Source organism: Jaculus jaculus, chromosome 18 (assembly GCF_020740685.1).
Source record: "Jaculus jaculus isolate mJacJac1 chromosome 18, mJacJac1.mat.Y.cur, whole genome shotgun sequence".
Taxonomy (NCBI): Eukaryota; Metazoa; Chordata; class Mammalia; order Rodentia; family Dipodidae; genus Jaculus; species Jaculus jaculus.
Genome location: NC_059119.1, coordinates 49,534,283 through 49,555,889, shown reverse-complemented (window position 1 = coordinate 49,555,889; position 21,607 = coordinate 49,534,283). Strand labels below are relative to the sequence as shown.

At 44.5% G+C, this 21,607-nt stretch overlaps 1 protein-coding gene across 4 annotated transcripts in view; it reads left to right on the top strand.

The window, feature by feature from the left end:
* Plekhh2 (pleckstrin homology, MyTH4 and FERM domain containing H2) overlaps window positions 1–15,741 on the top strand; it is a 132,008-nt gene extending 116,267 nt beyond the window's left edge. For 3 of the 4 annotated variants that reach the window (XM_045137439.1, XM_045137440.1, XM_045137438.1), the window contains exons 25-30: window positions 1,510–1,651; window positions 6,986–7,131; window positions 8,635–8,764; window positions 13,480–13,566; window positions 14,458–14,592; window positions 15,399–15,741. In XM_045137439.1, coding sequence (XP_044993374.1) covers window positions 1,510–1,651; window positions 6,986–7,131; window positions 8,635–8,764; window positions 13,480–13,566; window positions 14,458–14,592; window positions 15,399–15,584 — 826 coding nt within the window. In that variant the 3' untranslated portion in view covers window positions 15,585–15,741. Of the gene's footprint in view, window positions 1–1,509; window positions 1,652–6,985; window positions 7,132–8,634; window positions 8,765–13,479; window positions 13,567–14,457; window positions 14,593–15,398 lie in introns of those variants that run through there. The other variant, XR_006634137.1, reaches the window with a different exon arrangement.
* Window positions 15,742–21,607: the final 5,866 nt, after the last annotated feature.

Below are 21,607 nucleotides of genomic sequence, written 5' to 3'. Positions count from 1 at the left end.
AGTCGAACATGGGTCCTTAGGCTTCGCAGGCAAGCACCTTAACCGCTAAGCCATCTCTCCAGCTCATACTTGACTTTTTCAGGAAACAGCTGTTGATTTGTCAGATTTGGGAAGTAGGAGGAGCTTTGCAGAGAACCCTTGCTTCCTCAGATTCCAACCTGCCCATCATAGAGAGAGAGAGGGACTGTAACCAGGGAGTGTGTCTTCTCTCTCAAGTGTGGAGGGAGGAAAGGGCTGGAAGTCCATAGCAAGAGCCAGTTGGGCACATGCCTGACAACTACTGCATCCACACCTGTCTTCCACCAGTATTCTGTCATAGCAGTATTTGGGTGTCAGGGTGTTCCTGATCAGAGGCTAGAGCGCCCAAGTCTCACATCCAAATAAACAGCACAGTAAGCACAAGACTACTGATTTGCTGGAAAACTCCCGAGTAAACACAAGCATGCTGTGACCAGGCACAGTGATGCACACCTATGCTCCCAGCAACTCACAAGGGTGAGACCCCCCCACCATCTCAAAACAAAAGAAAAGCCACATGTTTCAACAAGCAATAATGAGATCATGTAAACTATGTTTAAGCTCCCAAAGGTGCTTATCAGCATGTGGCCAAAAAGTCATTAGAGAACTGGGAGAGATGGCTCAATAGTTAAGGCACTTGCCTGCAAAGCCTAAGGACCCAGGTCCAAATCCCCAGGACCCACATAAGCAAGATGCACAAGGAGCTTGTTTGCTGCGGCTAAGGCTCTGGTGTTCCCATTCTCGCTCTCTCTTTCTCTCTCTCTGTCTCTCTCAAATAAATACAATATTTTAAAATGTCAAAACACATTTAACTGTGCAAATAAAATCATTCAGGATGCCCAGAGAAAACCCTCCTCCCTTCTTTATTAGATGCTGATTTGGGGGTGATTTTCAAATTGAAACTTTGATTTCCTATTCATTAGTGTTTGTTTATGACATGTTCAGGAAGGATTGGGATTTGAAAGCTCCTCACACAGGTAAAGATTTAATTTCACTTAGTGTCTTAGATCCTTTCTCAGTAACACTTAAGAATTTAGTACTTCAGGACACAGAAACTAATTGCAAAGAAGGGTTGTTTAGAACAGGAACAGATATAAAAAATTCTAAGTCTGTAGCCTGTGAAAAATAAAAAACAGGGCTGGAGAGATGTCTTAGCATTTAAGGCGTTTGCCTGCAAAGCCAAAGGACCCAGATTCAATTCCCCAGGACCCACGTTAGCCAGATGCACAGGTGGCGCATGCGTCTGGACTTAGTTTGCAATGGCTACAGGCCCTGGTGTGCCCATTCTCTCTTTCTCTCTCTCCCTCCTTCTCTGCCAAATAAAATAAATAAAAACCTTTATCTCAGTACTCTCGATTGATCTTTACTGTCTACTTTGTAAGAATATAACTGGCCTAGCATATAAAAGGCTCTGGGATTCATCCCAGATATCGTGGGGAATATACATGTGTATAATTTAATAAAAACTGCCTCTTTTTTTTTTTTTAACAGACTTTATTTCTCAATGCAAGCTCATGGAGAAACTGATAGAGAAAAGTTGCTGCTAATGTATCAGACAAATGATCAAATAATAAATGGCCTTTTCCCTCTGAACAAGGAGCTGGCATTAGAAATGGCAGCTCTTATAGCTCAGGTAACTTCCACGTTGCATAATATAGTCTGCGGAATAATAATGTAAGAAATGTCTTCACTCAATTAAGTCAGCATGACCACGTAACCTTAGCGTCTTTAACTTCATTTGCTATGACTGAGAGCTAGAAAATTGTAGGCATTGTAATTAGTTTGGCTCTGTTGATAATGGCAGGGACACAGAATGAGACCGCATTCCATAACAGAATCTCATTTCTCAATTTTCTGGAGAGTGTGGCTCTAGGCTTTGCATTTAATTAAGGCGTGTGAGTACCACGCTGTGGGGCTGAGGACAGTGTGTGGAAATCATTCAGTCATCCAACAGGAATGAGGGTTTGGCAGCCTGGAGCACTTTTATTGACTTACCGTATCAATTGGGCTCGTCTGGCCCTCCTGTTAAACACACATACAAATGAACAGAGCCTTAGGTAGAAATATGCTTTATGCTGCGTGTGGTGGTACCGTGCCTGGAGCCGCAGCACTTGGGAGGCTGAGGCAGAATGACTGTGGGTTCAAGGCCAGCCTACGTCTCTGTTGCTTCTGCTCTCACTTTGTTGTCCAGGTCGGCTTCACGTCCAGCAGTCCCCTCTGCCTGGTCTCTGTCTTCCTTTCCCACGGGCCACCCTGTCCTGCCAAGCTTAACCGTGGATCCTTCCCCGCTGCCCACCCTCCCCTAGGCTGAGTACCATAGCCGAGGTCCAGACCCGCCGTGTTCTCCAGGCCCGCATCTGGAAATCGACATGGTGTCGCTCCACGGGGATTCATTCATACGGCATGAGTGCCTGACATGCAGCCATGTCCTTGTTTACGTATAAGGTCATTTATGATCTGAACCATGACTGCCTCTCCAGCCTGTACGCCTTGAACTTTAGGTTCCAGTACCTGTAAAGTATGAACCCAGGAACAAATCTCTCCTTGCCTGTGGCACCTTTTTGATTTTTTTTCTTAGTTTCACTCACCTGTTTGATATGTCTGAGACATCTCTACCCTGCCCGCTTGCTAACCTGCTAGCTGACTTCACCTAATCCTTCAGTGTTTCTTGTCAGTGCCACTTATAAAAAGAGACCTTTGGGGATCCTCTCTGGATAGGTTCCCTGGCCCTCTGAGGGTTTCTGTACTGTGGCACATGTATGTCTTGCCTGATCTCGGTGGTTTACAATGACTAACTCAGGTGTCTGCTTTGCACCCCTCACTGCAGCCTTTTCGAGGTAGGGTCTCACTCTAGCTCAGGCTGACCTGGGATTCACAATGTAGTCTCAGGGTGGCCTCGAACTCACAGCGATCTTCCTACCTCTGCCTCCCGAGTGCTGGGATTAAAGGCATGCACCACCACGCCCAGATGAAAATCATACTTTTAAATATTTTTATTGGACAGGAGAGATGGCTTAGCAATTAAGGGCACTTGCCTGCGAAACCTAAGGACCCATGTTTGACTCTCCAGATCCCATGTAAGCCAGAGGCACAACGGTGAGGCAGGTGCAATGTCGCACATGCCCCCTAGGTGGTGCTGATGTCTGGAGTTCGATTTCAGTGGCTGAGGCCCTGGCACACCAATTCTCTCTCTCTCTAAAATGGGGGGGGGGAGACATTTAAATATTTTTATTTATTTGAGAGAGTGACAGAGAAAGAGGCAGGCAGAAAGAGAATAAGTATAGGCATGCCAGGGCCTCTTACCACTACAAATGGACTCCAGACACATGCGCCACTTTGTGCATCTGGCTGTATGTGGTTACTGGACTATCACCATCAGACTTTGCAAGCAAGTGCCCGTAACTACTGAGCAACCTCTCCAGCCCCCTCTTGATTTGTTGTGGTTACTGTTGTTTGGGTTCTTTTTTATTAAGGCAGGGTCTCACTCTAGTCCAGGCTGACCTGGAATTCACTCTATAGTCTCAGGGTGGCCTCGAACTCCAGGAGATACTCCTACCTCTAACTTTTAACTTTTAATGTTGCCCCAAAGGCTTCTCTAAGGTGGGAGGGAAACAATCTACATTAGGAATATGTTCTTCTAACATTTTTAGATGAATTTGAGGAACAGTCAGAGAGGTAAAGACCAAACACCAAGGAAATTCTAAGCATATGAATAACATTAATAGCATAATAAGCACATACTTCATGTATAAAAGGAAAGTGAAGTGATGGTTCTGTTTGCCTGCACTTGGAGCATGTTGTTGGGTATTGAGAATGCTGCAAGAGGAAGCAGGCTTGACCGTAACAATAATACTGCCTGCAGCTGCCCCACGACATCTTTTTTTTTAAATTATTTTTGTTTATTTTTATTTATTTATTTGGGAGCAACAGACAGAGAGATAGAAAGAGGCAGATAGAAAGAGAGGGAATGGGTGTGCCAGGGCCTCCAGCCACTGCAAACAAACCCCAGATGCGTGCGCCCCCTTGTGCATATGGCTAACATGGGTCCTGGGGAATCGAGCCTCGAACCGGGGTCCTTAGGCTTCACAGACAAGCGCTTAACCGCTAAGCCATCTCTCCAGTCCCCACTTTTTCTTTACCTTGTGTCCAACTTTATGTGGGTACTAGGGAATCGAACCTGGCCCAGCAGGCTTTGCACACAAGTGCCTTTAATCACTGAGCCGTCTCCCCAGCCATCAGATGATGCTTTCTGATGTGCCGTCCTTGGCCCTGGTGTCCGGGATCAGAGGATACACCTGCATGGTAAAGGGGCCCAGCAACCCCATCAGCAGAGTGCCCCTCAACAACATCTTTTTTTTGGAGGGGGGAGGATTTCGAGGTAGGGTCTTGTTCTCATCCAGGCTGACCTGAAATTCACTATGTAGTCTCAGGGTGGCCTCAAACTCACAGAAATCCTCATACTTCTGCCTCACTGGTGCTGGGATTAAAGACGTGTGCCACCACGCCGGCCACAGCAGCTTTTATGAAGACCAAGTACGCTAAAGAAACAAAGCACAGTTATTTTTTTTTCTCTTCTTGTCTCGTGAACTGAATCTAGGGCATTGCATTGGCTGGGCAAGTGCTCAATCGCTGAGCTAAATCCCCAACCCACTAAACTAGGGCCTGTGAGTGATTTCCACTGCACATTTGGACATCAATAGGTGCTTATTGTTGCTCCATGTCTTAACAAGAAAATCCTGGGAGACAATCCCTAATTGTTGTAGAAGCGTCTCGTCAGGTATTGTGTCCGTGTGGAATAGCTTGCGAATTGCCTGCAATGACTTTCAGATACTCTCAAAATACTGTGTTTATTCTATACCACGTGCTATGTCAGGCAGCAGGTAGGGGAGACGTGGGAGCATTAGACTTCCCTTTCTCAGGGAAGGGGCAGGGCTGCCTTGAATGATCTGCTGTTTTAGTAGGTATTGGTTTCCATCTTCGAGGTTGGAGCCTTGGGTAGGATTCACAGCCCGCTGTGGGGAGCGGGGTAGAGGTGTGGACGATGCATAGATTGCTCTGAGGGAAGCATTTCGGTGTGGTTGAGTGAACAGCTTTGGTTTGACATGAAGACATTAGGAAGGATGCTCAACTATGAATAAGATGGGGGATCGAAACCAGGAAAAAGATCTGAAAAACAAAGCCATACCTTCGTGTTGCTGAGACAAAGCACTTGACCAAAAGCAGCTTATAGGAGGAAAGTCTCACGGGGGAAGCTTCATGAGGGCAGGGAAGAGACGGTAGCGAGCAGAGGCTGAATATCCCCTGCCAGCCAACATCAGGAGAGCGTGCTGAACTCCAGCAAGGGACAGCTGGCTGTAATAGCCCTGAGGCCACCCCCAGCAGCCCACCGCCTCCCGCAGGCTCCACTCTCCAAGTTGGCACCAGGGGAGGAGCAAGCATTCAGAGCACATGTGTTCATGGGGGCCATCCGACTCAAACCACCACACATGGCGACCCACCAACAAGTTAGAAATGGAGAGGGAAATAAATAAAATAAAACATGATGGTCTGTTTTCAAGAAAAAAAAATAAAAATAAAAAAGAAATGGAGAGAAAGCATGCAGCATGCGGCCAGCTGGAAGCATGGATTGCCCAGGCAAAGAGCTTCACAGCTGCAGGCAGGGCTCAGAACCTTAAGGCTTACTTGGAGGCAGGGCCTTTGAGAAGGAGGCTTGAAGCTTCCTGTAAGCCCACTTGGGTTGATGCCCTCCAGCTGCTTGGGAGTGGAGGGGGGAGTGCTGTAGGTAATGATGTAGATTTTTTTTTTTTTGAGATAGGGTCTCACTCTAGCCCAGGCTGACCTGGAATTCACTATGGAGTCTCAGGGTGGCCTCGAACTCACGGCGATCCTCCTACCTCCGCCTCCCCAGTGCTGGGATTAAAGGCGTGCACCACCACGCCCGGCTGATGTAGATTTTTAGTGGGATGTTCATGCAAATGTCTCCCCTACCACCTTCCTCTCTGAACACTCTTTGGCACTTGTCGCCTATACAAGGCACTTACGGGCTTATCGAGGTGTTGGTTTATTCACTGAAGGTGGGGACACCACTTGGCTCCCCCATCATTTAGTGTAGCACCTGAGCTGGAGTTGAATTAAACGGATCAGGAGATGGCTGGGTAGGTGAGTGGTAATAGAAGATGGACTTTGTGTGGCCCTTAGTGAACGTTCTTTCTTTCATCAAGAGAGAAGAGGAATGAAGGGCTGTATTCCTAGACGCAATGAACTAATAGAACGAGGGCCTGACTTCAATAACATTACAGAGAAAATTTAGGAATAAAATCATGAGAATATAGTCCTTGCTCCCATTCCTTACAGAAGAAACCCTCTAAAAATCCAACTAGTATTGCTTCAAAGACTTCTTACAACTTTTTACTTCTTTTACGTTTAACTTCCATTTATTATTTAGTAGTACCTTACAATGAAAATGTCCTGCGTTAGCCGGGCGTGGTGGCGCACGCCTTTAGTCCCAGCACTCGGGAGGCGGAGGTAGGAGGATCGCTGTGAGTTCGAGGCCACCCTGAGACTCCATAGTGAATTCCAGGTCAGCCTGAACTAGAGTGAGATCCTGCCTCAAAAAAAAAAGAAAAAAGAAAAGAAAAGAAAAGAAAAGAAAGAAAGAAAGAAAGAAAATATCCTGCATTATAGTCAACAATAGAGTCATTTCCTTTCAAATAAACATTGCTCAATGGTAACAGTAATTAGGGAGAGGTCAGTATAGAAATGAAACTGAAGTGTTTAAGTTAGAGATTTTTGTTTTCAAAATTAGAATTCCAAGTAAAATTTAGATTAAAAATAACAGTTCATACGTACGATTATAAATTTCACAGAAACGCCATTTTGTATTTTACGTGTTCTAGAAAATGTACAACCGAACTGTAAAGCTCTTCTCACCGTCCCGTGTTTTCTCTTTTCTGGGATTTCCAATCAGGTGGAGATTGGAGATTTTGAAAGACCTTTCTCTACTCCAGCAGGGCAGGCCACCAACCAGGGCAAAGCAAGTCAGACTCTCAGACAAGTCATAGAGAAATTTTACCCTAAAAGGTACAGAGACGGCTGCACTGAGGAACAGTTAAGGTAAGGAAACACCTCTCGTCACTCAAGCCAGGGGACCTGCGATCTGTCTTGACACTCACATCATGTGACCGCGCATGCTTGGGACCCAGTTGCTGAAGGGGGGCAGAGATGGGGGTCGTTGCGGCCTGCTGCTCAGCTAATCTACCCGAAAGGCACAGAGTTCGACATTCAGTGCAAAAGTGTCTTGGAGAAATAAGTTGAAAGAATGGTCGAAGAATCTAATGTCCGCCTCCCGTCTTTACACAGATGTGCATGTGGCGTAGGTGTCTACATACACACGTGCATGCCCCACACATGCATACACACGCCACATATAATTCATACACACTAAAAGAAGATGTTTGATTTTATGAAGTGTTTATTTAAAAATCTGTTTTAATCTCATAAGATATTCTATTACAAATTGAAATAAAAATAGAGGCAAGTGGGGCTGGAGAGATGGCTTAGCGGTTAAGCGCTTGCCTGTGAAGCCTAAGGACCACAGTTCAAGGCTTGATTTCTCTAGGACCCACGTTAGCCAGATGCACAAGGGGGCGCATGCGTCTGGAGTGCGTTAGCAGTGGCTTGAGGCCCTGGCGCGCCCATTCTCTCCCTCTCTCTCTCTCTCTCTCTCTCTCTCTCTCAGCCTCTTTCTCTCTCTGTCTGCCCTCTCAAATGAATAAATGAAAAAAAAATTTAAAAATAGAGGCAAATCCAACGTTCCATGAGTCTTCTAAATTAAAGTCATTTAAAGTCAATGTTTTGTGTGTGTAATATAAGCAACTGCCTCTGCGGTAGGGCTCGGGAAGTTTATTGCTGGTCGGGAGTGGTATTTCCTAAGATTCCATCAGCTGGGCTCTGTTTCTTGTAGTTTCCATCAGAAATTTGCCCAGGAGAAATTACCTGGTGAAGTAGTTTACACCAAAGCTGTGTGCTTAGCCGTGTGCGTGACAGAGAGGTCCCTGCTGGGGTGGCTGTCTCGTGGCACACTCTAAACGCTCATTCTCTATCTGCCTCTTTCTCTCCCTCTCTCTCTCTCAAATAAATGAAATGTCTATTTTTATTTTATTTGTTCATTTTTATTTATTTATCGGAGAGTGACAGAGAGAGAAGGAGGCAGAGAGAGAGAGAGAGAGAGAGAGAGAGAGAATGGGCACACCAGGGCCTCCAGCCTCTGCAAACGAACTCCAGACGCATGCGCCCCTTGTGCATCTGGCTAACGTGGGTCCTGGGGAATTGAGCCTCGATCCAGGGTCCTTTGGCTTCACAGGCAAGCGCTTAACCGCTAAGCCATCTCTCCAGCCCTGAAATGTCTATTTTTAAAAATTTATGTGTGGTGGCCCATGGCAATCCCAGCACTTGGGGGTGAGAGAATTGAGTGGAAAAATGCCAGCAAGTCCAAGGGATGGGTGGTGGGGGTAGCTGGCCTGGGCTCAGGCAGAGCTTCATCTCGGGAGCGTGGGACGCTGCTTACAGTCTTGTTTTTGTGTTTGTGTTTTTGCTTTTTCTTCTTCTTCTTCTTAGGCAGCTCTCCCAGCGACTTTCCACCAGGTGGATGGCCCTCCGGGGACACAGCGCTGCTGACTGCGTGCGCATTTACTTGACAGTGGCCAGGAAGTGGCCTTTCTTTGGTGCCAAGTTGTTTTTTGCAAAAGTAAGAAAGAATGGGGTTGTGTGGGGGGGGGAGACACATATGAAAAACCTTTGTGTATGTAGCAAACCAGATGCATCCCTGTGTGGTATAGTTGCCATTATAAAAAGCCAAGAAACACCCAGCAGCAGGAAAGTCCCTCCCTCCCTTTCCTCTGCTCAACATGTCTCCCCCTGCATCATTCCCCAGATACCCCGGGCCAGTCAGGAAACGGTAAACAACAGCTGGATTCCTCTGTCCTCTCTTCCTTCACCCCTCTGTCCACTCCTCAGCTCTCTCGCTGGTCAGCTTATTAAAGGAGTATTTCCCAAGTTCTGCTTGGCAAGGGTTGAGCTAAGCTCTAGGGACACATAGACCCATGGTTTCCGAGGACTTGTACCAAGTTTTTGGGGTGTTGCAACAGGGCCTGCGAACCAAGCACTGGGCGGTAAGTACCCTGTATCGAGTGCCCAGCCCTCGCCCCAAGGGAAAAACTGAGTCATTTGTTCCGACGGTGTTTTGTTTTTTTTTTAAAATTTTTTATTTATTTATTTGAGAGCGACAGACACAGAGAGAAAGACAGATAGAGGGAGAGAGAGAGAATGGGCGCGCCAGGGCTTCCAGCCTCTGCAAACGAACTCCAGATGCGTGCGCCCCCTTGTGCATCTGGCTAACGTGGGACCTGGGGAACTGAGCCTCGAACCGGGGTCCTTAGGCTTCACAGGCAAGCGCTTCACCGCTAAGCCATCTCTCCAGCCCCGACGGTGTTTTTGTTCTTGTTTTTGGTGCTGGGCATTGAACCCAGGGCCTTCGGCTTGCCAAGCACTCTTTTAGTTCCAGTATCTATGAAACCATGCCACTTCGGACTCTCTTTGGTGGTCAAGATGTATCCTGTCTTGTATTATCTTTTTCTGTGTATTTCTTTTATCATCACTAGTAAATTACATGTTCCTTGAGAGTGATGCCACAATCTCCTCTGGTCCCTGCCATATTGACGTGAACATAATTGTCAGTTAATAAATACTCGCTGAATGAATAGCTGTGCGACTTTGGGCAAGTTGGTTAAACCCTCTGGGGCCTGCTTTCCTATCTCATTAATAAACCACAAAAGGGCTGGAGAGATGGCTTACCAGTTAAGCGCTTGCCTGTGAAGCCTCAGGACCCCGGTTCAAGGCTCTGTTCCCCAGGACCCACGTTGTCCAGATGCACAATGGGGCGCATGTGTCTGGAGTTCGTTTGCAGTGACTGGAGGCCCTGGCGTGCCCATTCTCTCTCTCTCTCTCTCTCTCTCTCTATCTGCCTCTTTCTCTCTCTGTCTGTTGCTCTCAAATAAATAAATAAAAATAAACAAAATAAAATAAACCACAAGAAAAGTCAGATCTAAGGTGTCTGCTATCTCTGATCCTATGGCTTCATTTCTGCTTTTTTTCCTATGACTATCTTTTTGTTAAGAAATTAGTTTTGCTTCTGGAAATAGAAGCGATACACTAAACGACACGCAGGAACACAGTGCTGCTGGTATTCTTAAACATATGTAAAATTAGTATAATTGCAAGGAATTGAGCATAGTGTCTTGCTCTTGCTTCTGTTTAATATAAGGATAAGCTTGGCATGGTGGTGCCCACTCATATTCTCAGCTCCTCAGGAGCCTGAGGCAGGAGGATTTCTTAAGCCTAAGTAGTTTGAGACCAACCTAGTAACATAATGGGATCCTGTGTAAAAATACATTTATCTGAAATAAGGATCATGTTGCAAGGAATTTTGTTTCTAATCTCAGGATCCAAAAGGCTATTAAATATCCTCCTATTTTCTGATAACATCTTCCGTGTCTGCTGACACAAAGTATTATTATTAAATAATGACTCTCTGTTTAAATCATGGAAAGGCATGTGATGAGCATTTGTGTTTCTTTGTAATAGGAAGACACTTCCGTTGTTTGTTTCATGACACCCCTTTTTTGGTAGTTGTAGAAAAATACACATAACATAAAATCTACCAGCATAACCATCTCTAAGTGGCAGTGAGAATATTCGCACTGTGGGGCAGCCATCACTGCTGCTCATCTCCAAAATGTTTTCATCTTCCCATCCTGAAACTCCAGACCCTCTAAATACTAACTGCCCATTTTCCCCCTCCTCCCAGGCCCCGGGAACTCCCTCAGTTTCTGTGAATTTGTCTACTATAGTGCTGCCGTCAGCTTTGCGTGGTTTGACAAACACCCAGCCAGAAGCACCTTCCTGGAGGAAAGGGTTTATTTCAGGCTCACAAGTTCCAGGGACCCACCAGCAACGTTAGGAGGAGTTGGCTCCTTTCCAAATATCCAAGCGGAGAGACACCACCAAACAGCCAGCAAACACCAACACCAGCAAACAAAAGCAGCCAATGCTACACTACCAGATCGGTGCCCAGTGGCACACCTCTTCCACAGTACGGTTTCACCCACTGGAGATCCAAGTGGCAAGCCTGGATCTGTGGGGCGCTGCATTCAAACCATCACATGTATGGAGAACCCTACACCTTTATTTGTTTCACATAGGCCAGTGTCTTCAAGCTTCATCTATGATTTAACACTTGCCAAAATTTCCTTCTTTTTTAAGGCTAAATAAATAATATTCCACTCTCTCCTCCCCTTCCTCATTAGAGATGGAGAAGAGGGCAGGAAGGAGAGCAAGAGAGGGAGAGAAAGCAACTACATTTTGCATATCCATTCATTTTTGAATCAAGCGCCCCCTCTTTAAAAAAATATTTTAGGGCTGGAGAGATGGCGTAGCGGTTAAGCGCTTGCCTGTGAAGCCTAAGGACCCCGCTTCGAGGCTCGGTTCCCCAGGTCCCACGTTAGCCAGATGCACAAGGGGGCGCACGTGTCTGGAGTTCGTTTGCAGAGGCTGGAAGCCCTGGCGCGCCCATTCTCTCTCTCTCCCTCTACCTGTCTTTCTCTCTGTGTCTGTTGCTCTCAAATAAACAAATAAAATTTTAAAAAAATATTTAAAAAAATATTTTATTTGGGCTGGAGAGATTGCCTAGTGGTTAAAGTGCTTGCCTGCAAAGCCAAAGGACCAAGGTTTGATTCCCCAGGACCCACATAAGCCAGATGTACAAAAGGGCGCATGCATCTGGAATTTGTTTGCAGGATAAGAGACCCTGGTGTGCCCATTGACACTTTCTCTCTCTCTGTCTGCTTCTCTCTATTGTAAATAAAATAAAATGTTTAAAAAAATATTTATTTATTTGCAGGCAGAGAGAGACAGAAAAAGAGAGAATGGGCACACCAGGGCCTCCAGCCACTGCAAATGAACTCCACATGCTTTGTGAACCTGGCTTTATGTGGGTACCGGGAAATCAAACCCAAGTCATCGGACTTTGCAGTCAAGCACCTTAACCACTGAGCCATCTCTCCAGCATCCCCACTTTTTTGAGACACTCTCCCTACATAGCTCAGGCTAACTAGGTTTCCACCTGTAAAATTTTCCATCAATGCTTTGTTGTTTGTGGTGCTTGGGATTGAACCCAAGGCCTGGGCAAGCAAGGTGAGCTCTCTACTACTGAGCTCTCCCCTCCCCTGTCCAAATGGTAAACGTTTCCATCCTTCTTGATCTTTTGAACACCAACCCTCAGTCGTAGATGGTATGATAAGTCAGTTTTTGATGTTTGTTGTTGTTTTTTGGGCTTTTTGAGGTAGGGTTTCACTTCAGCTCAGGCTGACCTGGAATTCACTATGTAGTCTCAGGGTGGCCTTGAACTCACGGAGATCCTCCTACCTCTGCCTCCCGAATGCTGGGATTAAAGGCATGCACCGCCACGCCCAGCAAGTCAGCTTTTTTGTAATACATGAAAATATGGTAAGTTTTACATTATGTAAATGAGTCATCCTCGTTCCTTACCTATAATCTTGACAGTCTCCCATAATATTTGAGAGGAGTAAAGTTTATGTAAGAATTTCAACTGAACAAAACAATCATTGTAAAAATGTTCAAGGGCTGGAGGGATGGCTTAGCAGTTAAGGCATTTGCCTGCAAAGCCAAAGGACCCAAGTTTGACTCCCGAGGACCCACATTAGCCAGATGCACAAGGGGGTGCATGTGTCTGGAGTTCATTTGCAGTGGCTGGAGACCCTGGCACGCCCATTCTCTCTTTCTTTATGTCAAATAAATAAATAAATATTTTTTTAAAATGTTCAAACAGATTCGTGGGCATTCAAGGGGTTTGATTGGCAGAAAATTATTTTTCTCAATATGATTTCAGTACTTTTGCAATAAACAGATTTGGTAGAAATTCCAGTCCTTCTCATTACAACTAATCAGACAGTTTCATAGGTTTTTATTCTATTTTTGCTATACATTGAGTCAGATTTAATAAACATTCAGAAAAAGTGTGTGATTACCACTGTAACCCTTTACTTTCTAACTGCACCACATGCCTTGTACAGTACATCTTTGTTAACTGTTACACTCCTGGAACAGAACTGAGATGGAAACTTGAGTGTCTCTATGTTAAAGATGAGTGAATGGGGCTTCAAAGGGATTAAGTTGCTTGTCCAAATGCACACATGACTGACTATAGACTTAAGTCTCCAAGTCTGGTATCCTAATACCAGCTGTTTCCATTGACTCACACTAAGAGAGGGTTTTGATGATCATATGTTTTTATCGGTATTGATGGCGTTTGTTACACGGCCTGAAAACTACCTCTGTGACTTTTGCTTAGTGTTTGCAATACAGTATATTTTCTCTTCCTCATAGCCTGTCACTCCATCATCACTTGGGAACACTTTCATGTGGCTGGCTATACATGAGAATGGCTTGAGCATCCTAGAATACAGCTCCATGGTAAGATTAGACCTTAAAGTTTTGCTCTGATTCTTCTGAAGACAATGATACCGTAATCTGATTTTTCTCAAAGATTCAGAAAACATTCTTCCTAGTATTACTTAATGGAGTCATTTGACAAATGCAATTATTATTATTACAATCTAATCTCTTTATTTAAATTTTGTTCATTTTTATTTATTTGAGAATGACAGAGAGAGAAAGAGGCAGTTAGAGAGAGAGAATGGGTGCGCCAGGGCCTCCAGACACTGCAAACGAACTCCAGACACGTGCGCCCCCTGAGTAAAAGAAATATTGTCTATAAAGTTATTTAATTATGTTATACATTCATTGCCAAAGGAAAATATTCATAGTGTGTTCTGAGTTTTAAAAAGCACAATACTGAATAATACCCACGATACTGTTTATGTGCGTGTATGCGTGTGTATCAAAATCGACCAATCAGGGTGAACCATATAAAACTTGCCAGTATAGTATTGGACTATTCCGACCACAAAAAGTGTCAGTTTCAACTTAACTATGTGTGCGTGTGTGTGTGTGTGTGTGTGTGTGTGTGTGTGTGTGTAGAGAGAGAGAGAGAGATCTGAGAGAACATATAATAATATGTTAACAGTGATTTTCTAGTGGATGTTAGAATAGAGGTTTTTATTTTCTTATAATTTCTAATTTTCACTGAGTTTCTTTCAGGGTCAAATTATATTTTAAGTGTAAAGGTACATGATACCTAAATAAAGTTAATACCATTACCATTTACATGAGAAGATGGATTCGATTTTAGAAAATAATTTTTACACTGTGCCATAATTCCTATCAGCATTGCAATGTAAGGAATCATTCCTCACCTTTCACTGTGAGTCACATGTGTCCCACTGACTTTTCTTGTCTTTGAAGAGGCTGGTGGTCAGCTATGTGTACAGAAGTCTGGTGACCTTTGGGGGTCATCAAGACGATTTCATGGTGGTCATCAATACACACGCAAAAGACAACCCCACAGAGAGACTGCTTTTTGCCATGGCAAAACCCAAGGTGAGTGGAATCCTTTCTGCCAGCATTTTGAAACTAGATTTTTCATGAGAAAGTATTTATTGAGTAACCTTCCAAATAGGAAAACATGATACTAAAATTTGGTAGTCATGAGTTCATATCTTGAGTTACTTTATGTTTTTTTTTTTCTTTCAAAAATGGTATGATACTTCCTGATTTTTTTTTTTTCTTTCTGGTTTTTCGAGGTAGGATCTTGCTCTAGCCCAGGCTGACCTGGAATTCACTATGGAGTCTCAAGATGGCCTCAAACTCATGGTGATCCTCCTACCTCTGCCTCCCGAGTGCTGGGATTAAAGGCATGTGCCACCATGCCTGCCTCTGATTCTTTTTTTTTTTTTTCCATAAATGTCTGGTATAAAATCAACTGCTTTTTTTTTAAATTTATTTATTTGAGAGCGACAGACACAGAGAGAAAGACAGATAGAGGGAGAGAGAGAGAATGGGCGCGCCAGGGCTTCCAGCCTCTGCAAACGAACTCCAGACACGTGCGCCCCTTTGTGCATCTGGCTAACGTGGGACCTGGGGAACCGAGCCTCGAACCGGGGTCCTTAGGCTTCACAGGCAAGCGCTTAACCGCTAAGCCATCTCTCCAGCACAAGATCTGTTCTTTGTGCTGATTAAAGTCAGAGGGAAATGTGGGGGTGTCTTCATGATGACGGCCCATGTGAGAACCTCGCTGTCTGAACTAGGGAGAAGGGAATTCTGGTGGGCCGGGGTACTACGGCCAACCCCTGGCTCGGAATCGGTGAGAACTTCTCTGAAGCTTGCCCGTTGTTTCTCTTGCTCAGATTCTTGAAATCACTCTTCTGATCGCCAGCTACATCAACAACTTCCATCAGCAAAAGGCAGCATTTCACCATCTCTCTGCTCCAGCTCTGCTCTCAACCCAGACCCAGGGACCCCACGCCAGGCCGTCGGGAAGCCAGCCCCTTCTGTCCAACAGCAGGCCCACCAAGGGGCCCACCCTGCTCTGAACGCTCCAAGGGCCAAACACTGCGCACTGGGGACAAGATCGTCCCCCGCGGCTCTCGCTCCCCCTCGCCCAGCGCTCCAGGCTTTAGCAGTAATGAGCTTACCTCTCCTATCTGACTTAAAAATTCAAATGACAATAAAACATGAACATGCAATTTACCAACATGCTCATTTTCTCTTAGCTACAATAGGCTAACGCTTGCCATGTTCATCTTCCTTCTTCATGGCCGAAAGGCACCATGGAATACAGCTTTGTGGGCTTTTTTTTTTTTTCTTTTTTAATTTTTGCTTTTAAATATCCTGGCAATCTTTAAAAAGGGAAATTCCAAACTCTCTTTGGTAAACCAGTTGACTTTTTGGAAAAGCTGACTGGCAAATATATAAGTACTGTAATTAAATGTGCCTTTAAGTAAGGCGGTATTTAGAAAGGAATGGGGGGGGGTGGTACAGTGTGAGAAACCCTGTGGGGTAAACATCGAAAGCAAGCACTCATCTGGACCTATGAATGATTACCTGGGAAAATGGGAGGCAACTAACCAGACCTCCTCTGGGCACTAAACAGAACGTGGATGTCCCGCCACCTTTGCAGATCACTGGAGTGTGGTGTTTAAAATGAGACGGCGATCACCCTGGCGTTCCTTGGCTCTTGGCCCAGCAAGTTCGCAGGAATGTATGCTGTCCCACATGTCACTGTTACATTTGCTGAACGTCACGGCTGGGCAGAAACATCACTGCGGGGTTACTACTGACCTGATTCACACCTGCTCTTAATGGTAATAATAAGGACCCTGCCTTATTATTACCATTAGAAACAAAGGCAATCCTTAAAAGTTTCGTCCCCATAAGTCCTTTGTAATGATAGTTTAAAATAAATTCCAAAAAAATAATAATAATACTTTTAGAGAATACTTAGGTCAAAGGAGGTACAATTTTAGTTTGAAAGAGTCTTGAAGTGTGTTATCTTACGCAGTCATTGCAGTACCTTTCTCATTGTTGTGACAAAGTACTTGACAGAAACAACCTGAGGGGGAAAGGATTTAGTTTGGTAACCATTTCAGAGTCCATGGTTGCTTGGCCCACATACACTTTGGGCAGAACATCATGGCGGCAGGAGTGAGTGATGCCAGAGATGTCTTCATCGCTCGGTGGACAGGAAGCAGACAGAAAGGAAGGGGCTGGAGGTCAAGCACAACTTCAAAGGCATGCCCTCAGTGACTTACTCCCTCCAGCTAGACCCCCAAACTCCCTAAATTCCCTCCACCTCTCAAACTCAGCACCACCATCTGGAAGCCAAAATTCAACACATGAGCCTATATGGAACTTCAAAGCATAACAGTTACTTAAGTGATCAATACTTTCCAGCACGTGTCAACACAATATAATTAATATTCATGATAAAAATGAAACTGTGATAAGATATGAAAATTATTATAAGATGTTTAACTGTAATGGTACCCATGAGTATACTTAATTTTATTTATGTGTAGAATATTTGTATTTATTTTTGACATGTATTTATCACTTTGTATATCATATTTTTTTTAAATCAATTTGAGAAAGACGTTAGCTGCTGAATGAATTTGTTGGCAGAGCCTTTGCTTTTCCATCTTTGCTGCTTTCTTACTGTGGCAATGTACTGTTCTCACACTAAGCCTCTTAGAAATAAATGTCCCACCTAGAAAGGAGTACAGTCACGAACACATTGCTCAAGTTATCCTGTTCTTCACTGGTAATGACAGAAATTGTTTAAACCCCATAGAAGTGGGTTTCCATTGCCTATTTACCCTACATCTTTTGAACCACAACCACTCACTGAGTAAACAACTTCATTTTTGAAAAGAAACTCATTACCAATTTGGGGTGACTCTCAGGCGTCTTTTGGCTGGGATCTTTATCCCAGAAAAACCACTCACTAATCATTAGTTGGTGAGCCAGAGGTTTTGCAGAGCGGTTACGTGTGTGTGAGAGCTTTTTCCTCAGGCACTGGTTCATTGTCTAGTAAATGGTCACATCCTTCCAGCTCTTCTAATTTAAAACTAAGTCATGAAAGAATATCTTAAAACTGCAGTGCCTTCCATTTGGCGGTTATTTTTTGATAGAGCAGACATAAAATATTTTGATGGAAAGAAGTCAACTATTTTTCCCCCTGAGGTAGGGTCTCACCCTGGCCCAGGCTGACCTGGAATTCACTATGTAGTCTCAGGGTGGCCTCGAACTCACGGCGATCCTCCTACCTCTGCCTCCCGAATGCTGGGATTAAAGGCATGTGCCCCCATGCCCGGCTCCGAGAAGTCAATTTTCTTGTGATGTGAAAACCTTATTTTGTAAGAAATGACATATATAGCCATTTGAATAATTCAAAGTATGTTTTTTACAATTTGTTAAAAGAGAATAATGATTCCTGTTGAATGGTTATATTTGTTTCCCATCCTTTTCCTCCATTTCAGTCACAATAAATGATTTACAAAACCCATTTTGAACAACATCTTTTGAATATTATTCCAGAAATACTTGATGTTTTCGTTGTCAAGGCTGAGGTGCGCTGTGGTGTGGTGAAATGGAAGGTTGTCAGCTCCCGTGCAGTCAGGGTTTCTGTCCTCAGTGGTGCTTTGTTGTGTTCATAGAAACAGAAGCTATTTAGGCAAATGTTAATAAATATGTGTGCATATTGATAAATATGCTATAAGGTAAATAGAACTTGGATTTCCCCACAATTTTATAGTAATTCCTAGTAAATTCCTTAAAGGAGCTAATTCCACTTAGATGAGTTTAATAGATTTTGCCCTAAATATTCATTTTAAATGTTCTGGATTTTTTTATTTTTTTTATTTGAGAGCGACAGAGACAGAGAGAAAGACAGATAGAGGGAGAGAGAGAGAATGGGCGCGCCAGGGCCTCCAGCCACTGCAAACGAACTCCAGACGCGTGCGCCCCCTTGTGCATCTGGCTAACGTGGGACCTGGGGAACGGAGCCTTGAACCGGGGTCCTTAGGCTTCACAGGCAAGCACTTAACCGCTAAGCCATCTCTCCAGCCCAATGTTCTGGATTTTGAGAGAGAGAGGAGAGAGAAAGAGAGATCCCTTAAAGACAAATACTGCCATTGCTCTCAACTTACAAGAGCAGTTAACCACAATTTGTAGTTTTTGTTCTAAAAATGTGTCTGTTAGTTGGCTGTTTAATTTTTTTTCCCCATTGGAAAAATAAATAAATATGGTGACCAGGTTCTTAGACCCATACGCTTTACCTCCCAAGCGAGTTAAAGTGTAATTCTGAAGAAAGAGCCATCATGACTCCCCACACCGTCCCAGTGAAGGCTTTTTGTGTCCCTTGGATGCCATGAGCATGTTTCCCCAAGTGCCTGCCTCCCGCTTGGCCTCTGCCCTGGCAGCATCAGCCCCAAACAAACATCGGGCTGGTCTCTGGGGGGAAAGGGGCTGCGGCCTGGGGTCTGGGGGAGGCATGAGGCCCGGAGGGAGCTGTGAAGGTCTGCTCTGTTACAGCTTGGAGCAGAAATCAGATCTTCTCACATTCTCTTCCACTCTCTGCCACAATAACTCTTTTTTTCTTTGCTTCTTTTAACTGAAAGTAAGTCCACACCTAGATGATGTGAAATTTGTGCAATATTCAGTAGGCACAAGAAGCAGGCAGTCCTTGGTCTTTTATCTGAAAAGGGCCAGGACTACAATGATGGGCCCAGACAAGGAGGATGGGGTTAAGGAAATGAGATTCACACCTGCTCTTAACTGCTTAACTGTGACTTGTGTGCTGATTGTAATTCTACCCAAATTGAATAGTCACAGTGATCAAAAGTGTAATCAGGCTGGAGAGATGACTTAGTGGTTAAGGTACTGGTCTGTGAGGCCTATGGACCGAGGTTTGATTCCCCAGTACCTACATAGGTCAGATGCCCCTCAGGGAAGGTAAGTGAGGGAATTTCTAGCTAGGTTAATTGAAGCGGGAAGACCCTCCCGAACTGTAGGTAACACCATTCCACAGGCTTGGAGTCCTGGACTTGGATAAAAAGGAGAAGGTGAGGTGAGCACCAGCTATTCATCCCTTTCTGCTTACTAACTGATCACAGTGTGACCAGCTGCTTCCTGCTCCTGTGGCTACATGCCTTCTGGGACATGATGTACTGTACCCTGAAACTGTGAGCCAAAATAAACCTTTCCTTCCGCAAGTGATTTCTCGTCAGGTATTTTGTCGCAGCAAGAGGAGAAGTAGCTAATACATTCCTTTAGCCCACTTCCAAGGAGGGGTGCGTGGCAATACTGACGTCCTCACTGCTGTACGTCACGGCTGGACAGAAACATCACTGCAGGGTTACTACTGACCTGATAGCCACACGTCCAATGGGCTCTGATGGTCCAGCTGTGTTCTGGATGCCATCCCAAAGTCACAATGTCCTCTTAACCTTTCTCCTCCTTGTGCCTCCTACAGCTGGTTAACAGAATCACCCACTTACTTGTTGCCAAGAGAGAAGCACCAACATTTCTCCCCTTTCCCAAGACTTGACTTTTGACTGTCTAGTAACTACACCAAGGTTTTGTAAAACTTTTTATTTTTGTTTATTTATTTATTTGAAAGAGAAAGAGGGGGAGAGAGAGAGAGGGCATGCCAGAGTATCCAGCCATTACAAATAAACTCCAGACACATGTGCTACCTTGTACATCTGTCTTATGTGGGTCCTGGGGAATTGAACTGAGGTCCTTTGGCTTTGCAGGCAAGTGCCTTAACCGCTAAGCCATCTCTCCAGCCCTATACATAAGGTTTTTATTTTTTCCTTGTTCCTTTTTTTTTTCTTTCGAGGTAGGGTCTTGCTCTTGCCCAGGCTGACCAGGAATTCACTATATAGTTTCAAGGTGGCATTGAACTCACAGCAATCCTCCTACCTCTGCCTCCCAAGGGCTGAGATTAAAGGCATGTGCCACCACACCTGGTTCCTAATTTTTTAAAATTTGTTTATTTTTATTTATTTATTAGAGACCGACAGACAGAGGGAGAGACAGAGAGAATGGGCGTGCCAGGGCTTCCAGCCACTGCAAACGAACTCCAGACATGTGTGCCCCCTTGTGCATCTGGCTAATGTGGGTCCTGGGGAATCGAGCCTTGAACCGGGGTCCTTAGGCTTCACAGGCAAGCGCTTTACTGCTAAGCCATCTCTCCAGCCCCCTAATTTTTTTTTTAATTATTTATTTATTTATTTGAGAACGACAGACACAGAGAGAAAGACAGATAGAGGGAGAGAGAGAGAATGGGCGCGCCAGGGCTTCCAGCCTCTGCAAACGAACTCCAGACGCGTGCGCCCCCTTGTGCATCTGGCTAACGTGGGACCTGGGGAACCGAGCCTCGAACCGGGGTCCTTAGGCTTCACAGGCAAGCGCTTAACCGCTAAGCCATCTCTCCAGCCCCCCCCTAATTTTTTTTTAGGTAAATTCCCAAATTCAATTTGAACTAACTTAAAAACAAATGGGACAACTTGTTTTTATTTTTATTATAAGAATAACTAGGATTTCTGAAATAATAGGATGAAATTATAAAAAAGATGAGGACATAGATAAGCCTGAGGGATAACCAGAGCCATAAGACATACACCAAGACTTTCTTATAAATGATGTGTCTACTTATGGTCTCCACATTTAGAGGAACATATCCTAATTTATTCCTAAGAGGGATGACTTGCTTTTTCCAATCCCAAATTGAAAGTCTCAGAATTCTGGTGAACCCTGAATTCATATTTAATGTTTACTCCGACTCAAACACTCAACATTGGAAGAACTCCTGAATAAATGATGAAAAAAATCTACACAGTAGAATAATACACATCAAAGTTCTGTTTATTATGCACTTTTAATCAATATGAGAAAATACTTGTAAAAAGAAAACAGGGGCTGGAGAGATGGCGTAGCGGTTAAGCGCTTGCCTGTGAAGCCTAAGGACCCCGGTTCGAGGCTCGGTTCCCCAGGTCCCACGTTAGCCAGATGCACAAGGGGGCGCATGCATCTGGAGTTCGTTTGCAGAGGC